Source organism: Corvus moneduloides, chromosome 1 (genome assembly GCF_009650955.1).
Source record: "Corvus moneduloides isolate bCorMon1 chromosome 1, bCorMon1.pri, whole genome shotgun sequence".
NCBI lineage: Eukaryota > Metazoa > Chordata > Aves > Passeriformes > Corvidae > Corvus > Corvus moneduloides.
The window spans coordinates 60,970,509-60,988,651 of record NC_045476.1 but is presented as its reverse complement, the minus strand read 5'-3'; the positions used below and the strand labels follow the sequence as shown (position 1 = coordinate 60,988,651).

General features: G+C 36.5%; 1 protein-coding gene across 17 annotated transcripts in view; it reads right to left on the bottom strand.

Annotated features, from left to right (window-relative positions):
* Window positions 1-666: 666 nt before the first annotated feature.
* The window catches only part of SGCE (sarcoglycan epsilon), a 33,348-nt gene continuing 15,871 nt past the window's right edge, over window positions 667-18,143 (bottom strand). For 4 of the 17 annotated variants that reach the window (XM_032111847.1, XM_032111915.1, XM_032111949.1 and 1 more), the window contains 9 exons: window positions 15,581-15,653; window positions 14,565-14,766; window positions 12,734-12,896; window positions 9,356-9,567; window positions 8,576-8,602; window positions 7,683-7,871; window positions 6,020-6,063; window positions 5,162-5,196; window positions 667-3,474 (listed from right to left, as the gene is read on the bottom strand). In XM_032111847.1, coding sequence (XP_031967738.1) covers window positions 3,424-3,474; window positions 5,162-5,196; window positions 6,020-6,063; window positions 7,683-7,871; window positions 8,576-8,602; window positions 9,356-9,567; window positions 12,734-12,896; window positions 14,565-14,766; window positions 15,581-15,653 — 996 coding nt within the window. In that variant the 3' untranslated portion in view covers window positions 667-3,423. The remainder of the gene's footprint in view (window positions 3,475-5,161; window positions 5,197-6,019; window positions 6,064-7,682; window positions 7,872-8,575; window positions 8,603-9,355; window positions 9,568-12,733; window positions 12,897-14,564; window positions 14,767-15,580; window positions 15,654-18,143) is intronic. The other 13 variants (XM_032111856.1, XM_032111932.1, XM_032111956.1 and 10 more) reach the window with 8 other exon arrangements.

The following is an 18,143-nucleotide window of genomic DNA, read 5'->3' as shown; positions in this document are numbered from 1 at the left end:
GACTTGGCTTTTCTTTGGTCTGGCAACATCAAGAAACCAAACCCAACTTTAAGACTTAGCTGAGTTAAGGAATTTAGATTCTACTTTAGCTACTTAAATACCACTCTCAATAGAAGGGGCTCGTTAAGCAAAGGAAGTACCAATCTCTTTAATCCTGTGACCAGTGACAAAACACAAGGAAATGGCTTAAAGTTGTGTCAGGAGGTTCACATTGGATATCAGGAAAAGGTTCTTTACCCAGATTATGGTTGAACAGGCTCCCCTGGGGAAGTGGTCACAGCACCAAGGCTGCCAGAGTTCAAGAAGCATTTGGACAATGCTCTCAGGCACATGGTGTGACTCTTGGGGATGGTCCTCTGCAGGCTGGGAGCTGGACTGGATCTTGATGAGTCCCTTCCAAATCAGCATATTCTGTGATTGTGATCGTGATTTTATAACCAGGGAGATACATAGTTCAGGTGCCCACACTAGACATTAAGGACTGCAAATCCTCTCTATCCTTTCCAGTTAGGACATCTGTTTAGGCATCGTCCCCAGTTAAACCCTTCACCATTAGCTCCACCCCAGTTCTCAGACCTGACCATGCAGTATTGTGTCTGTAACATTAAAAGCTGTAACAATGTTGTTCAGGCACCCTTTTGTAAAATAACCAGTCAACAATGTCACTACTTTGTGTTTTCCATTTTATTAGGTTATACATTTCGTGTATGTACAAAGACAGCTGTAGGGCTTTCTATTTAATTTGGTTGCAACTTAACACAGTATCAATTCATATTGCCATCATATAATGTTAAAAAGAGGCTGTGACTTTACTGTCTTAATTATTACTAATTCTTTAGCCATTAAGTCTCTTCAACCAGCTTTATAAATCTATGCTTTCAGAGTAACTGTTTTAATAAGTAAAAATAAATAATTTGTTATTAAACTTACCTCAGCTAAATGAAGCTTTCAATCATAAAATAGTCCAGGTATTCTTAATACCTGAGTGCCCCACATCATTAGATTCTTTCCAAAATAGGTGGAGCCTCCACTGCTACAAACTGATTCTTTATGCATGTATGTAACAGTTTATTTCTTTAAATATATTGGCACTGTTACGTTAATACAAATAAGGTGGGAGCAGCTCAACTGGTAGATCCATTGATTGTCATATCATCCTGGAGTTATCAGAAATTGCTATGATCCACACCCAGTACTATTTACAAAGTTTAATCTTAAGTTGCATTAAAAATCATTATTTAAAATCCATTCCATTCATTTTGGTTTCAAAACACTGACAGCTGATACATTTGAAAACAGTAGTATAAACTAATAGAAGACAAATGCTGATTGTACTTGATTTTTTTTACAGCTTGGGTAAAAGATGAAAATGTTTAATTTACTATAAACCTCACTGTGCAGTTTTGTAATTCACTTTTCACTGATAACCACCCAAGCTGCTGGAAAGAAGGGGGGATGTCTGAGGAGGCTGACTGACTGGTGAAGTCTCATCCCTGGTATCTTTTGGATGAGGTAGGAAGGTGTGATGGATGCCACTTGGAAAGTGAGTAGGAATGGCTCTTTATTCCACCTGTTTCAGGAACTGCCTTTAATTTCTCCACTTGAATGCCTGTGCCTTGAACTACCTCTCCTGGTCTAACAACCACCAGCAGGATTTGCTGCCACATTCTGTGGGCTGTGCTGAGCATGCTGGGCAGCTTTGTAAACTGATACTGAAGGTTTGACAATATACAAGTAGGTACCACGTACTGAGCACTGCTTATCTACTTTGCTGCCATAGTTATCATACTTGTTGCACAACATTAGTCTAAAAAGCAGCTCAGGACTCGTTCTATCTGCAGAGATCCTGCATTCAGGTCCGAGCCTACAAACACACCATTGATGCTTAAAAATTAACGTAAATTAAAGTGTTGTGACAGAACGGGGTCATAACTGTAAAAAGAGAAAAACAAAAGCAAACCAAAACCCACAAAACCGAGAGCAACTACTTCGATCTTTTTACAAAATGACCTCATTTTACAGATTCCTTTTATCCTCAGTCTTAAATTCCAAAATTACTCAAATTTCTCTTAGCAGAGACTTCAGGAACCTCAGCTAAGGAAATGTAGCCAGCATTTAGCAATTTTAAAGCAGACGCAGCTTTCTGCTTACAATGCAATGTCCTGATGAACATACAGCTTCTGAAAGAGAAAATATTACAGAAAAAAAGACAAAGCGTAAGTGTCAGCTTAAAACAATGTGATGCTTTGAGGTAAAACCCCAACTGTTGGTGGCAGCTGTCACAGCTGCAGACCCTGATGTCCTGTGTTATGCTGCATTTGAAGATTTAAAGAAGCATCAGAAATTCATTTAAAATCTGGTGAAAAGTGTCAGTAGACAAATTATAGTTGTCTCTTGAAAAATATGGAAACCCCAGTTCAGATCCTTTTAGCAAACTCCATATATTATTAAGCTCTCAGCTGCATGGACAAATGCTTCTCAAAGAAACTACCTCCCAGCAAAATATGCCTTTAACTAAGTTCTTTTTAAGATGTGAAAATATAATCCCTGGTTTACGAGGTACCTAGTTCTCCTGCAACACTGTGTTCCAAAAAGAAAAAGTATGTAGAAGATACAAAAAATAAACAGCATTAGGGCTGTTCATTGAGCATATCACCAAAAAAACATTAAAGAGTGTTTTTAAATTAATCCAGGTATACTGTACCAAATTAAACCCTTGTTTATTTGCAGACATTAATTTTTGCCTACAATAGTTTGTAACAGTTTCTTCTAACATAACCAGATGAATGAATGGACAGATTTTAAATCCTTTATTGCTTACAGGCTTTCAAATAGCATAAATATCTGGTAAAAGAGTTTTATGAGTAGTTTTAGTTATTTTCTTTGGGGGGTTATTTCTTTATTTATTTTTCAAAAATAATTTTGCTCATTATATTTGGTAATCTCTAAAAAATTAATATCTAATAGATGTGCAGTACTATTTCTCAGCCTTATCATGTTGCAAGTTTTCATGCTTGTATACTACTGCTTTTTCTGTGCAAATATTAGGCAATTATATCATCCCATTAACAGTCTGAAATCTCTGAAGTTTTGATTTCCCTGTTAAAACTTTCAGGAGAGATCACAAGACAGAATAAAGCTTGATATTTATTAATACATATATATACACATACATATATATATGTATATATATACATTAAAGATTACTTTCTGAATGTAACAAATATAAAAAGTTATCAGTGTTTACAAATTGTCAAAAATGTCCAAAGTACAAAAGGATACAGTACATCAGTTATATGGAAGTGATTGTACTCCTGGCACTGAAAGCATCATAATACTGTGGGCATGCACAATATACACCAGAGGGACTCATGCATCGACCAGAACAAATAAGGAAGTGAGACAATTTGCTGCCTTCTTTGATTACAAATTCATTGCTTCTGTTAGTTTTCTTTCCTCAGGAATACCATTTACCTGCAAATAGATGAGAATTTATATAATCCATCAGTGGCACATGATGCTTCAACAATACTGGACTGTCAAGTGTGAGCACAGCACATAAATAGTATTTATTATTCCTTTATCAACAACCACATTCAAGAAACAGTACAAGTACAACCTGGATCAAAAGCTGCCATATACATGACAAAGCATTCTTCTGGGAAGGGAGAAGGCTGGTAAAAGATTGTTTAACAGGGAATTTATCTTTCTATTTGGGATCTAACAGACTTCATAGGGAGGCTGAGGCACAAAACAGAAAAGATGGCACATGGTGTACATGCAATATTTGGTCTTTCACATTATAGGAATACCCGATAAGCTTTTCCATCTAAGCACCTTAAACAGTCCTTGTGAATTCTGCCTATTGACAGACAATTATAAAACCTAATGTGACAATTATAAAACCTAATGTATCTTTTCATATTGGCGAGCAGTAGCAATTTTCATCAGTGTAATAAACATTAGATGCCAGTGGTCACCCTTCACACAATTCTTTCCCAATTAACTTTTAACTTTGTGAAATAGTCAAGCATTATGTCAGCTATTAAGTCTGCCTTTTTATATAAGGTTAAAATAAAACCATTCCTTACTGGGGATTCAGATAATTCCTGAAGTGGACAACAGTTATTCTCCATGGTCTGCTCTTCAAATTACTAAATATGGTCTACTGAAGATTTAAAATAGAAATTTCTTATTCATAGCTATGATTGATAAGATATTAAATTCCCTGAGTATATTACTGGGTATTTTCTAGAGGAAAGGAAGAAAATTTAACTATGAATGTCTCATTCTACAGGTTTTTTGGCCTTAGGTGTTCTATTTCTGTAAATTTCTTACCAGAACAGATCAATAAAATCGATTGCTAAGCTTGTACTCATGCTACTAAAAAACTCTTAGTAGTGCCTAAATTTTGTTTTAAATTGTATCTAAAAATCTGGGAACAAGAGTTATGGATATCCTTTTAGAAAAGCTGCACGAGGCATATGCCATCATGTCATGGAAGTGCTTGCAGGATCACCTGCACATCTGAGCTACAAAACAAGGTGTCATTATAAACTAAGGGAAGAGGAGGAAACACTGTGTCCCAAATACATTCCACCTCCCACCTCCCTGCATTTCTGAGAGCTTGTCACAGGCAGGGTCTGTGATGAATAAGAAAGAACAGTTGTATTCTACAAAAATAATGTACTACAGAAAATACAGACATGGGAGAATTCTTAAGATCTAATTTTAGGGCAGTTTTTCAGTGCAACTCCCAAGTGACAGACCCGTGCTAGCTTGTATTTCATACCTTTGCAAAAATGCCTCACTGCTGTCACAGTATCACCAGGTGATTTTGCATCTTACTTGCTGCAAGACAGACTCGAATTCTTGTAATGAAACAGTCACAGCAGAAGAGCAGCAGTGTGACACTTTTATTCTGCCTTCTAAATTCCTGCAGTATTGAGTGTGAAGAGCTGTGCTAAATGTCAACCCAAACCAGTGCTAAAGGCTCTGGACCAAGGCTTTGACTGCCAGGGTCATCCACCATTTCCAGCATACAATGAAGCACACAAATAGCAAGGCTATCAGAACTGCTGTCAGACTTTTTATACCTATGTTTTTAATTTCCACATAACAAAACAACCCACATGGGCAGAAACATCTATTATATACTTGCCTCAAATCTTTGAAATGTTGTCATACGAAATTCTCCTTTAATCCCCGAAAGCAGTAATGAAGAAGAAGGATTTTCAATGAAAAGAAAGAGTTGCTTATGTGACTCCTAAGTTAAAACAAATCTTCCACTTGGAGCTGTAGTTCCCATATTGTGTTCCAAAGATATGTGTCTCTCTAGAGTTTTGATTAAATACCTCTTTGAATATTTAAAAATTACACTTGGCCTCTACTTTTTCCCTGTGTGGTCCTTATCCCCTCTCACATGTCTTTGGCCGTAGGTTTTTCTCAAACCTGAGATGCTAAGTAGAGTCAGCCTTGGTCCACAGTCTGATGGGTCATTCCTGACCTCAGCCAGTACATGAGCAGTTGTGAGAATAATATAAAAGTGATGACTTAGGACATAGGAAACCTCAAACATGGATGTGCCTCACCACAGATTCCCCAGTATCCACTCTATGTCTAGTAACTGCAATAAAGAGCTCATTCTTCAAAGCTTAACTAATATTGGTGGGAATTAGAAATCTGGATTTCCTATCAAGTGTCAGAATATGAAACATGTAGCTGCATTTATGAATCCAGCTGTAGCTTCACATAACAGAAAATTACTTACACGAGGTTTCTAAGTTAGCTGAACCAAATTCCAGCCTCTCACGCAGAGTCCTAACATAGCATTTCCTCCTTGTCTAATCAATCCCATGCCAAAATTTTCACTGATGTATCAAAAAAAAAAAATCTACAATGACAATTCTGTAATACTTTATTTGAAAATAATTTCCACTGTCTACAGACTGTATACAATTTGACTAGTATTTCCTCCACACTGGTCACTTAATAATTACAGTATTTTCTGAGTACTGACCTGCACTCTGCTGCTGTGGAATCTGAGTCTGATGTGGCAGGTTCCTATAAAAAACCATTTAATATCTTTAATGCTTCCATACAAAGTCTGAAGTGTATTATGATGAAAGCTCAGTATTTACACTTCATTTTTTTGCTTATGAAGCAATAATCTTTTTTCACTATGCAAATATAGATATCCAAAGGTTGGCAAAGACCATGAAATAAAGACAATTAGTGTTAAAGTGGTTCTTATTATTTCACTTGTCAGCTACATTCAGAAGGCTCAGACTTGGTGAAATGCCAGAGGTAACACGAGTCACCACGGGTTTCTGATGTTTAGCGAAGTTTGGTTTTTGTAAATGAATATTCCATATTCCATGAATACAGCAAAGGTGACAGCATTTGCAACTTCATTTTTGGCTGTGAAATGAATGAATGGTCAGCCACTTAAGTGAACTGGTCTGACACGTTCATCAAGGCAAAGTTGCATTTTGTGCCCTGCTTAACTGTCTATTTTAACAGCTACCAGATATTTAGGTGTTTTTACAGAAAGGAATTAAGGGTTACAATGTAGGTGAAGCAGATACCCTATGTACAATTCAAGAAAGCCTTTGGTACAGGATTTGGCACCACAGTCATAAAATCTGCTATTCTGTATAGAGAAGCTGTAAAAGATGGGGCAGGGCACCTTGCAGCACTTGTACAAGGAATAATTTATACAGCTGTCCTTTCTGGAGAATTTAGCTTTGGGACAGGGAGAAGAAAACATGCCTGCAGCATGGATCTACATAGTGAAAGGAATTTAGGACAAGTATGTGTAAATTAGGGCTGAGTTAGAGCTGGCACAGGACCAATACCACTGTAGCTATGCAGGCCTGCCATCAGAGGAGATACCAGCTGGAGCTGGTGTTACAGCACAGCACTGAAAAATGCCAGCCACTTCTGAGACCACTGCCTCAGATCTGCTTGGCCCCAGGCACTTCAACCAAACCTCTCCAGAAATGCTTCTTTGCTACAGCTCTATGGACTTGTCTGAATTAGAACATGTGCAAAGAACTGGGTCTGTCTAACTAGTTTCACTAAGTTACTGATAAATGAACTCTAAAAACAGAATTCATTCTTTTTCTGGTTTCTGTCTTGGAAAGAGAGTGGCAACAATGGAAACAGGAGAGACCTATGAGCGTTTTTCTTGGCAAGTCTGAATTTATTATCTGTGTCATGGAATATGTTCTTCTGTTCAATGTCAACATTTCAAACACAAACCGTGTGTGACAGGTACATGATTAACCACTTACAAAGTCTGGATTTTCTGGTACGAAACTACCACCGACTTGGTGGTAGTTTTATACCAGAACCTCAAAGACAGGGCTCAAGAGACAGGATATCTAAAATAGAACAGTTTTAATTGATTCCTCTGTCAAATGTAGTTTTTCTCCAAAACATGCAGAAATCTAACTGTTCCATGCCAAGCTTCTTGCAAGCCTGCAGACTGAAAGCCAGCCATTTAATCTTATAACAGAAGGCCTTTCTTTCTGCTGCAAATGCAAACATCAGAGCAATCTTGAGCTAGAGAGCTACTGAATCCTCCATAAGAAACGCATTTCGGAGGACAAACTGGAATCTATAGTTAGATCGTGCAACCCAGTGAGCATTAAGAACCAAGACCAAGTGTGAGCACTTACTGCTGTGTCTGCATCAGAGGCATGCTGGTGTTGTCGTAGCTGTCCGTGTGAAGGGGCGGGACGATCTCGCCCGTCACAGGGTGGAACACGGGCAGCGTGGAAAGCGGCCACGCGATCTCTCTGTTCTTAGACATGTCACGAAGCTCTTTGGTTGATTTCTGGATAGCACTGTGGTGGACCAACTGGATGCTGTGTCAGAAGGAAATAAAACAGTGAATATCTATTTTAAGTGCTCTATCAAAACGGAGAGACTTTTGCAATTATTATTATTATTCTTAAAGTACAAGGACTGATGCATGCTACAGACTACAGTGCAACAATTACAACCTTTGCACAGTTAAATTAATAAATATTGGATTTATTCCATTTTTAAGGCAGTAATTATTCCATTAGCTTTTTCTGTCTGAATAGATATTTTTCATAGGATTCAAGACTGTGCATTCTTATGGCTGATGTTCCATTTATTTGCTGCAGTTAAAGTTTTGGTTAACTCCTGATTCTTGTGTAGATTCATAAAAGCTTGTAAATTAATTTTAAAACGCGCCATAGTATAGGCACTGGACACTTTCCAGGATATTTCTTCTCATCATTTCAATCACTTTAAAAGACAGGCTGAAAAGTCCAATAACCAGGAGTATTGACTGCATATTAACATACTTATTCTAACAGCACTATTTTATTTTGAATTGACAATCTTTAATTTCAAACCCTTTTTATTCTGCTTTTCTATCCTTGCCAAGACTCTGATTTAAAAGCAGCTTTCACATTTATGAATTAAACCATGAATTAGAGAGAATGAAAGAAGATTATGACACACATGTATGAAGCATGACGAGCTACTGAGAATGAAAATTAAATGGTAAAAGAAAAATAACAGGAAAGAAGACACTTACTCTGGTGTTTGCATGTTTCTCTTTTCCCTAAAAACAAAACAAAATTTATGAATTAAATAATAGCATTGATAGTTGGAACATTAATCTATCTGATGATGAAAACAGTATATGATGTAGAAATGCTGACAAGGTTATTGCTAAACGCAACTTGGCAGCATTTGCAATGGGGTTTATGATGAGGCCTTGATGAACGCACGTAGAGAGATGTGATAGTGGTGACAGACATACACACAGATACACACACAGGGAAATGAAAAATGCAGGTTAAAGAACAAGCTTCTGGCTAAAATAAATTCTGTGACAAAATGAAATTGTAGTTTGTGTAAGAAATGGCAGAAATCACGTTACTTGCTGCTTTCCTTTTATGTGTTTTTCTTTTATAGTATGTCTAAATTCAGTTAATCTCCTCAACCCAGTTTATGTTATGAAAGTTAGCATTTTAGAAATTACTTAATATTCTCCTGAACCAATGATCCTTTTATTAGTATTTTATTTGCTGGGGTAATTTTGGAGAGCTGTGCACATGTGGATATTTTGGGGAGTTTTGTGCATATGTTGAGTATTTTAACCCTTTCTAGAACAACTAAAGGCCCTATATCCACTTGCTTGGAAATTAGTGCATGTGCTTAAGTGCGAAACAGTTCAGTATTACAAGCAGATATCTTTTGGCCTGTTTTAAATGTTTATAATGAACTGAATGGAGATATTCTAACAAATAACCTTCTATGCATTATAATCTTAGAAAAGTCTAGTTACTTATTAGCATGTTAAAGTACTCACACTCCTTCCCGTCGGCAGCACATGATATAGGCAAGTATTAGAAAAAGCACCAGTGCTATTGCCGAGGGCACTGCCAGTGTAATTAGGAAATCCGAGTAATAGTCTCTGCTTTTCAGTGTATCAGAAGGTGGCTTGTATTCTCCACCATCAGGTAATATTCCCTCTCCACGAATCACTTCCTGAAAGGTGGAAACTTGTTTTGTATTGTCAACCTGATACCCAGGGAAAAAAAAGAAGAAGAAGAAAAAAGACAATTAAATAACAAAGCAACAGAATGTAAAAACAGTTGGGTATTTAACTAACCATAACATATAAAAAGATCCATATTACACATTTGATAAATTCTATACAATTTCATCCAACCACTTTTTTTTAAATAATAGAAGCTTACATTTTATGAAGCTTCTGATCAGTGTGGTAAGTGATGTTGTAATATTACTACTCTCTTTTGTGCCTGCATGTCTTTTACGGATTAATTTTAGGTATATCTCACACAAACAGTATTTGAGTAGAAGTTCAGTAAACATCTTTAGTGCAAACTAATTAACTGATTCCGATTTCTTTTTGATTAATTAATCCATTTCTTTAGTCTTCCTAAATAACAATGCTGTCCTCTCTTGTATAAGGTGGCAAAAATGAAGAGTCACGTACCTACAATTTTCTTCCATCTCCTTCTTCATATTGAGCTTTACATCCAGTGCTTAAAAGGTCAAGAGGCATCAACTGAGATGCCGAGGACAGCTCGTTGTCCCCCTCACACAAATTCAACTAGCTTCCAAAGGCTGCGTTCCTGGTCACAATTTTTTGTGTGTGTGTGTCTGTACCCAATGATCCTAGAAATACAAACCTGTTTTGCTGCTAAATTTCCTATTGCTTTTGACTGCCATTACCAGATGACCTAATTTTCTGCATCCATTTTTTTGTTATCTTCAGTTAGATGCTACTGTCAGTTGCTATCAGTGCTAGCTTTATGATCATTGATCTCCAGATCATTAATACAAATAAAATATTTCCTTACATGCTTGACCTTTTGTCTGACTGTTTATCAAGAAATCTTGCAACTGATGGTCATTTCTTTATAATTTACACTTCAAGTCATAAAACGCTGTATTACAACTTAGGCAATAGGTGAAGAGATTTTTATGAACTTCCAGAGATCCTTCTGAGCTTCAAATGTGCGCGCACACACACACATTATATATATATATGTACGTGTTTGTTAAACGAAAATTAATTTATGTATCCTCTGCTCATTAATTCCACAGTATCTTTTATGTTAGGTACACTGAGTTCCACCTGGCTGCTTAGCTGAATCTCAAACCCTAACAATGGACAAAAAATATGTACTTATTGATGTGACTGACAGAGGTCAGTGTGAGAACAAGCTGTCAGAATGCAGCTTCAAGTGGAGTATTTATTACATTGCCCATCCTTGCAGAGTGTGGGACCCTCAAACTTAAATCTACTCTTTGATATGGTGCTAACTGCCAATGCTACCTCATAAATAGTCTGAGGATAAGGATATGATGGCTCTATTTTCTATCACTTGTTTACATTGTGGATATGGGAAATAGAGCTCAACTCCCTCCCAGCCCATAGATCTGGGGAGAATTTCTGTCTCTCAGCTTGCCTTGTGAAAAGCAGACTGTGATTACATAGAGGGAAGCTTGGCTCCCTTTTCCCTTTGATGCAGCAGGTTACAGAAGAAATGCTGCTGGCAACACTAAACACCCCTAAGACAGTTTAAATTCAGTTACTGTGGCACACCGCCAAAACAAGTGCTGAATTGGAGATGGTTGTGTTACAGATGCTGCAGAAAATAACACTTCTCTAAAAGCCTGTTCCTGTTACACATCCCAGGGTGATCTCTGCTTTTCTCAAACCAGCATGACAATGCTGCTTCATGGTTAGTTTATGAGCCACTGCCACTATCAGGCATTTTTTTCTAAATAAGTACTCCTAACCAGCTGCTTTTCTTTCTGCATGGGCACTGCTGACTGTTCTTGCATTAGTGCACTATCCCTCTGCTGCTCCTTTTAAAATTCATCCTGTTTTCCAAGACTGTTTCTCCAATTTCTGAAGACCTTTCTGAATTCTGTTGTGTCCTTCAATGCACCTACAGATCCTTTCACTTTCATGGGGAACTACAAATTTAATTTAATAAGCACATCCCATCATCCAGCTATTAATGAGGAATAGCCACGAATTACTGTTAAATCTGCTATGATTATGGCTACGAACCAGCTCTCCACTAGGTCCTAGCTTCATCAAGGCCATGTTCCTGGGCTTGTGAGACAGTATCAAAAACCTTACCAAAAAGGAATGACATTTGCTGCTCCACCTTGGTTCTACTTGTTCCTTGTAGAAGGAAATTGAAGATTTGACATAGTATGTTCTTGCCAAAGACCAGCTGCCTTCTGCTATTTTTCAGGTGCTGGTAAGTATTGCTGTGTACACTTGTGCCTTTTACAATTTCTCAGCAGAAAGCAAATAAAAAGCAAATAATCTGGGTATTCTTTTGAAACAAGTATTTTCCAACCTTCTAGAAGCTTTCCTAATTTACAGTGTATAGGCAGAAAAGACTGGAAGTTATCCAATCAATTTTGTGTATGAATACCTTTCCTTATACTCCACATGTTTTTTCCATTATAAAAAGCATTAATTATCTCCCTTTCAGCTTCCTCCTGGGTAGTGTCTGAAGCAGCTCAACAACCATCTAAATTTATTTTTTATACCTTCAGCATCATTGTTCAAATTTATCTGCAACATTCTCTTCCAATACTGTACTATTTCTTGATTTTCCTTGCAGGAACTAAAAAAAAAAAACAACCTTAAAAAGCCTCTTTGGGAATTAGTCTCATTTCATGGCAAATACTCTAGTGTTCAGTTATCATTTTTCTTGCATTTGACTGAGAAGAATGTTCCTATTTATTATTTCATTAATCAACATTACTTTCATTCCTTTTTCTATTTAATTTTTAATATAGAATATGTTTTAGAGAATTTTCAGAAACATTTTTTTAACAGCATAGTATTAACTGGTCAGTGTAGAATCAGTATCTGAGAAAATATGTTATGTATGCACACACTTTATAGGGAAGCAAGCGCAACAGCAGTATCAGCATTAAGCCCTGGAGTTCTCTAGCCATTTATAGAACACACTGCTAGTGAAAACAAATACAGTGGTTTCACTGGGGCTCAACTCTAATAGAATTTAGCCTACATAGTAAAATCCTTTCACAATCTTGAGAGTGTCTGCTAGGTGAAAAAAAAACAGTCACAATAAAGTGGAATTGGCAACGTTGTCTGACCAAACTGCCAAAACTCTCAGCTGTACTTCTACAAACATCGCTTTTATGCAACAATAAAATAACTCACCAGAGAGATTTTACACCAGTCAATATGGAATTGAGTGCGAAATTTTTTATCACAGGTTATTACAGGCTCCATTTCTTGACTGCACCTCAGCTGATTTTGTGGGTTTTCCACTTCTCGTAAACACGAAGAGAAAGGAACATCTGCCCCAACCATCACATACACACTGCAGAAAGAGATGAGTGACAGACCAGCAGGATGTCTCAAAAATCCCCAAAGGACAATTATGTACTCTTCCAAACATTACTGCTGTACACAGTAGCATTCAGCTGTTATTTAAAGACCGAAATTACTTTTTAAAAGTATTTTCCTTCATAGTATACTTTTCTCTTTTTAAGCATATAAGTAACAGACTGAAATCAAAAGGATTTTTTTATTACAACATATTCTGGTTTGCTTGTTAGTGTAAATGTTTAATTACCGTCAGTGGTGTCAATTTCTATGAAGTCAGAGAGCTCCAAGTGTGGCTTCCTCATGTAAGTAAATCAGTACTACTTTTGAAAATTGTACTAAAATAGCATCATTTTGTCTTAAGGAAATCTTTGGTCTTACTCATTATAGTATTTTAAAAGAGTTTCTTCCCATGTTTTCAAATTAAATTCACAATGACTATTGCTAAACCTAATACAGATGTGCACATGCTAAACCCCCAGCTTCTCCTGAAAGATTCCAAACTGTAGCTATGCACTGTCAACAAAATTTGCTTCAGAATACTGAAAGCTGAAGGTAAACCTAATACTTGATTTAGCATTACCATACATAAAATAAGAGCTACTACACTAATTGTATTATTCATTGGCATATTTAGATATATGTAACACTGCTGTAAAATACAGTCTGCTGCACCAGGTAATAATGTACCAATGGATTCTGAAACAGAAATTAGGTCCTGGTTGTCACTTGTCATAGTAGGCATTATCTAACTAAATATTTGAAGTGTAGCCACCTACTACAAGTGACTCTGCTATTACTCTGGCTAGTACAGAAGTCACTTTCCTTCTTTAAATGCGCTCAAAAACTCTAGAGACACAAAAGGACTCTAAAAACCAGTATTTTTGAACACACAACGCGTATTTTGAACCTTCACCCCTTTCTTAGATACTATGTGACTCCAAAGTATCTAAAATTATCTAAACATAACTAGGCATCTTTACTTTCACCAGGGAAAAGCACTATCAGAGCCACATTGAAAAAACCAAATCCTTACTAGTTTCCAAGTACAGTATTTCAGAACAGTATTTATGGTTACAAATCACCACTGGAAACAGTCCATTCCTACAGTTTACACTCAGTAACCTGAGCTCCCCAGACACCTTACGACTTTCAGAAGAAAGTCAACAGTGCTCTTGAATCACATAACTTAGTAAGAGTACAGCTAAAAATTACAATGTTACATGCTAACTGCTCTCAGAAATTGAAGTATCTCTGGAATCTCTCCTCTATCATATTTTGCTTCAAAATTTTGAGTTTCATGAATTGGGAATGGTTAAAAACTTGAAAAGCACGCCAAATGACTGCTCAGAAGTAAAACTGGGATTACAAAAAAACCATATTTACTACCAACTGGTTTATAATTAATAGAATTTATTAGTATTTCTTGGGTTATAACATTAATATATAGGAGCTGTGCCCTGTTGTAGTGGTATCTAACACAATAAATCCATATTATAACTGGGGCTCGGAACATGAGTAAATTTTTCCAAACATGAGTAAACTAACTCTAAAATATGAAACAGCAATTGCAAAGTTTCTAGAAAACCTGCAAAAATATTAGGCTTTTCAGTAAGAAAAAAACAAAAAATGAAGCAAAAACATCATACTGACACATGCTTACCCCTCTTTCATGTCATTAATAGGAAGTGGAACTCTCCCTCCCCTGTCAAGGGCTGAAGTAATGTTTATAGCATTCAAGCGTTCTGGCTGCCATACATTTTTCACTGCTCCGAGGAAGTCACCAAGAACTTCACTTGCTAACATTTCTTCTACATTCATATTCCTTATGAAGAATTCCGCTTGATACGGTAAAGGAAAATCTACTTGTGATGAAAAAGAGTGTTGCATTAAACAAAGGCTCCATAAATCAAAAAATAAATCTCCAAAATAGCTGGAGTAATGATTAATGCAATACTACTTTATGACTGATACACCTTTCCAAAAATCTTGTGTTTGAATTAGCTCATTTTGAACCTAATGTGATTATGTTTAATTCAATAGTGAGTACCATTAGCTGCTACTTGAGCTGAAAACCTTCAGTTATTTATAAAACTGGGAGATGAAGAAGCAGACTAGAGGAAAAGAGTATCAGCTGGTAAAACTTCATTAAACAGATATAATTACATTCATGCTAATTTGGGGGTCAAAACAGATCTGCAGCAACAATGGATTCTAACCCACAACACTCCAGAATGTAAATAGGTAAATGTGATAAAAATAACTAATTTTAAGGTCCATATGTCCATATTTGCCACAACCTGTTGTTTTCTGATTCTGCCTACACAATTGTTCATTGCATAAGGCAAACGCAGGACTAAGAAAACGAAACAATATGCAGAAAGACAATGAAATCCTTTATGTGAGGTCCATTTGAAAAGATGGGGGAAATTTCAAATTAAAAACAGTTTAATGAAAAACAAAGATGCAAACAGTTTTCTGTGAGTGAAGAAAAACAGTCCTGAATGACAGAAAAAATCTGGACTAAAAAACCAAAATGAATTAAAGCAGGAAGAATTCTCTTACTTCTCCCCTGTGCCCCTGTGTTTGGCTTGAACAACAGACAACTATTTTACAGTATTTATCTTCAAAAGCAGGAGCCCATAAGATGGTTTTGCTTATTCGGTTCAAAACACATACCTTCTGCTGACATTATATTAATGATCAAATTGTGTCTTGCTGTTTCAAAGGTACGCCTGTTATACGCAGTGATCTAGAGTGAAAAAGATAGGATTACAAAACATTGAAAAATGAAAATTATATCAATCAAACATCAGTGAAAGCTAAATTGATAACTTAGAAATACTTATCAGTTTTTAAGTGCTTTGCCCCCTTATTTTCATTCACTAATATAAAATTCAAAAGGTAAAGTCAATTTATTTATTGCAGTACTACCTTCAAGTCAGAATATTGGAATTTTCTTGACCAGTCTATAGCCAAATACAATTACCGAAGGGATATATGTGAAAATTATATATTTTGGTCCTGATAGAAGTGTTCTGCTACACATGTGTATTCTTTCTCTTCTGTTACCTTTAAGAACCACCGTAAGGAAAGATTGTTTTCTCCGTTTCCCAGTGCAGCCTCCAATCCCCCTCCATCAATACTGTAACATCTAAATTCATCGATAGCTCCTAGGGAAATAAACTACATGGAGAGGTTTTTAAAGGAAAAAGTGGGATGCCAGAAATTCTCATCTTTGGGACTGGTGTTTCGTTCTAGCTTTAGCCACAGTGAAGTCTCCCTCCATGAATGGATTCAAAATAATGCTCCAACACAACTGTTTTTTAAAAAATCCTAGAATCTGTAACTGTAGGGGAAGTGAAAATTAGGAGGTAGATGCAACATTTGTGACTCTTATAGCTGGAAACATACACCCTCATGAATAAAATATGCAAGGATACTAATCTAAAAGTTTAAATATCTAGGATACTTAAAATGCATGCAAGTGGCTACGTCTCAGTGGTGACTGTACTCCAAGGTTGTACTACAATTAAGTGCTCATTCATAAGAAATATAGAACAAGGATGGATAGCAGTATAATTATGTATTATTTTCTCTACCTTTTTTCCCCTGCAAGGTGATAAATCTTTCATGAAACAAACTGAAGAAGACTAATTTCCTTTCTAATTTTAGACTTCAGTTCACTCATTTCAAGAACAAAGGAGAGGCAGAGGAGTGACAATAGTGACAGAACTATGTTGCTTCTCAGCAAACCAAGCCACAAACCACTGTGACACTAACTATTAAATAAATAAAAGTAACAGATGTTGCACTTCTTTTAAAGGATTTGAATGAAAAGAAAAATGCTGTGGAGTATCTACTGCAGGTTTGTTTAAGTGGAGAGGGAAAAGCTTAACCAACATAATCAGATCTCATTTAATGTTACAATTTCATTATAAAATTACCTGAAAATAAATTTGAGATTTCTCCAGTCCTAATTCTGTTAATTTTTCAAAGGGTTGTTTCAACAGCAGTTGAACCACTAGTACTCAGAAAATCAAACCCCTGGTTGTACAGGCTCTCTAGAGGAGCAGGGCAGTACCCACTGTGAGCCTCCACTCCGGCAGTGGGAGCTGCCAGCATAGCCCACACACCACATCCAGGAATAGCAGAATTGCCTCTGTCCTGAACATTCATTCAAACACAGACTGTCTTTGCACAGCTTTCAAAGGAGCTTGAGCTCAAGAATGTTACCTGCCCTACTGCAGTGCTATGCGCAATGCTAGGCTATTCTAATGATCAGGTCTCCTCCAGTTAACTGGCCTACCCACAACACCCCCTCAGGAATTATAACATGATGGAAGTTATATTCAGGCCAGGAAGATGCAATCACTCCTCTCAGAGGGCATTAAGAAGAGGATCAAATGCATCTGCCCTCCTCACATACCATAGAATTAATTCAAAAGCCACATCTAAGACTGGAACTGCAAGGAATTAATTTGTATGCTAGGCAAGATTTACTTCAAATATGGCTTGGGGTCATGCTTAGAATGGAGGTCTCGATATAGATCCTAGAATCTAAAAGCACATGCAAAACATGGCAATTTTAAATAATGGTTTCCTCTACATGAAACTAAGCAAAGCCTGCAAGAAATTCTGCACATGATCAATTCTCAAATGTTATTTGTCCATTGTTATTAGAAATCAAAACAGAATCATGTATACAAAAGTAAGCAAGGGTGAAACTATCTGCAGTATAACTTAACATTCGGAGCTGTCATTCTTGAGGAAGAAAAACTACATCAAATGCAATTTAGAAAAAAAATCAAGGGTTTAAGACAAATACACTGCTGAAGCAGCAAAATGGCTGGAGCAAGTTAATGTGCAGATTTCTTAACACTGTGAACCACACAGTGTCTGAACCAGTCTGCTGCCTATGAAATACATGATAGAAAATATTGTCCCTTTTCCCTTGAAGTTGCTGCTCAATGAATAATTAGTGTTTTTAAACATTTGAATAACTAACTCTCAGAAATATAGTTTTGTCACTGTTACACTCATAAGAACTAAATTCACGAAACTGCTAACTAAAACGAAAGCTATCAATAAACATGAATAATGAACAAGGGGATATTTGATGAAAAATTGAAAAAAATCCCAAACCAATCAAACCAAATCAAAAAACCCAACCAACCAAACAACAAGTAAACAAACAAGAAAAATAATCCCACAACTGCTTATTGACTGAACACTAATATAG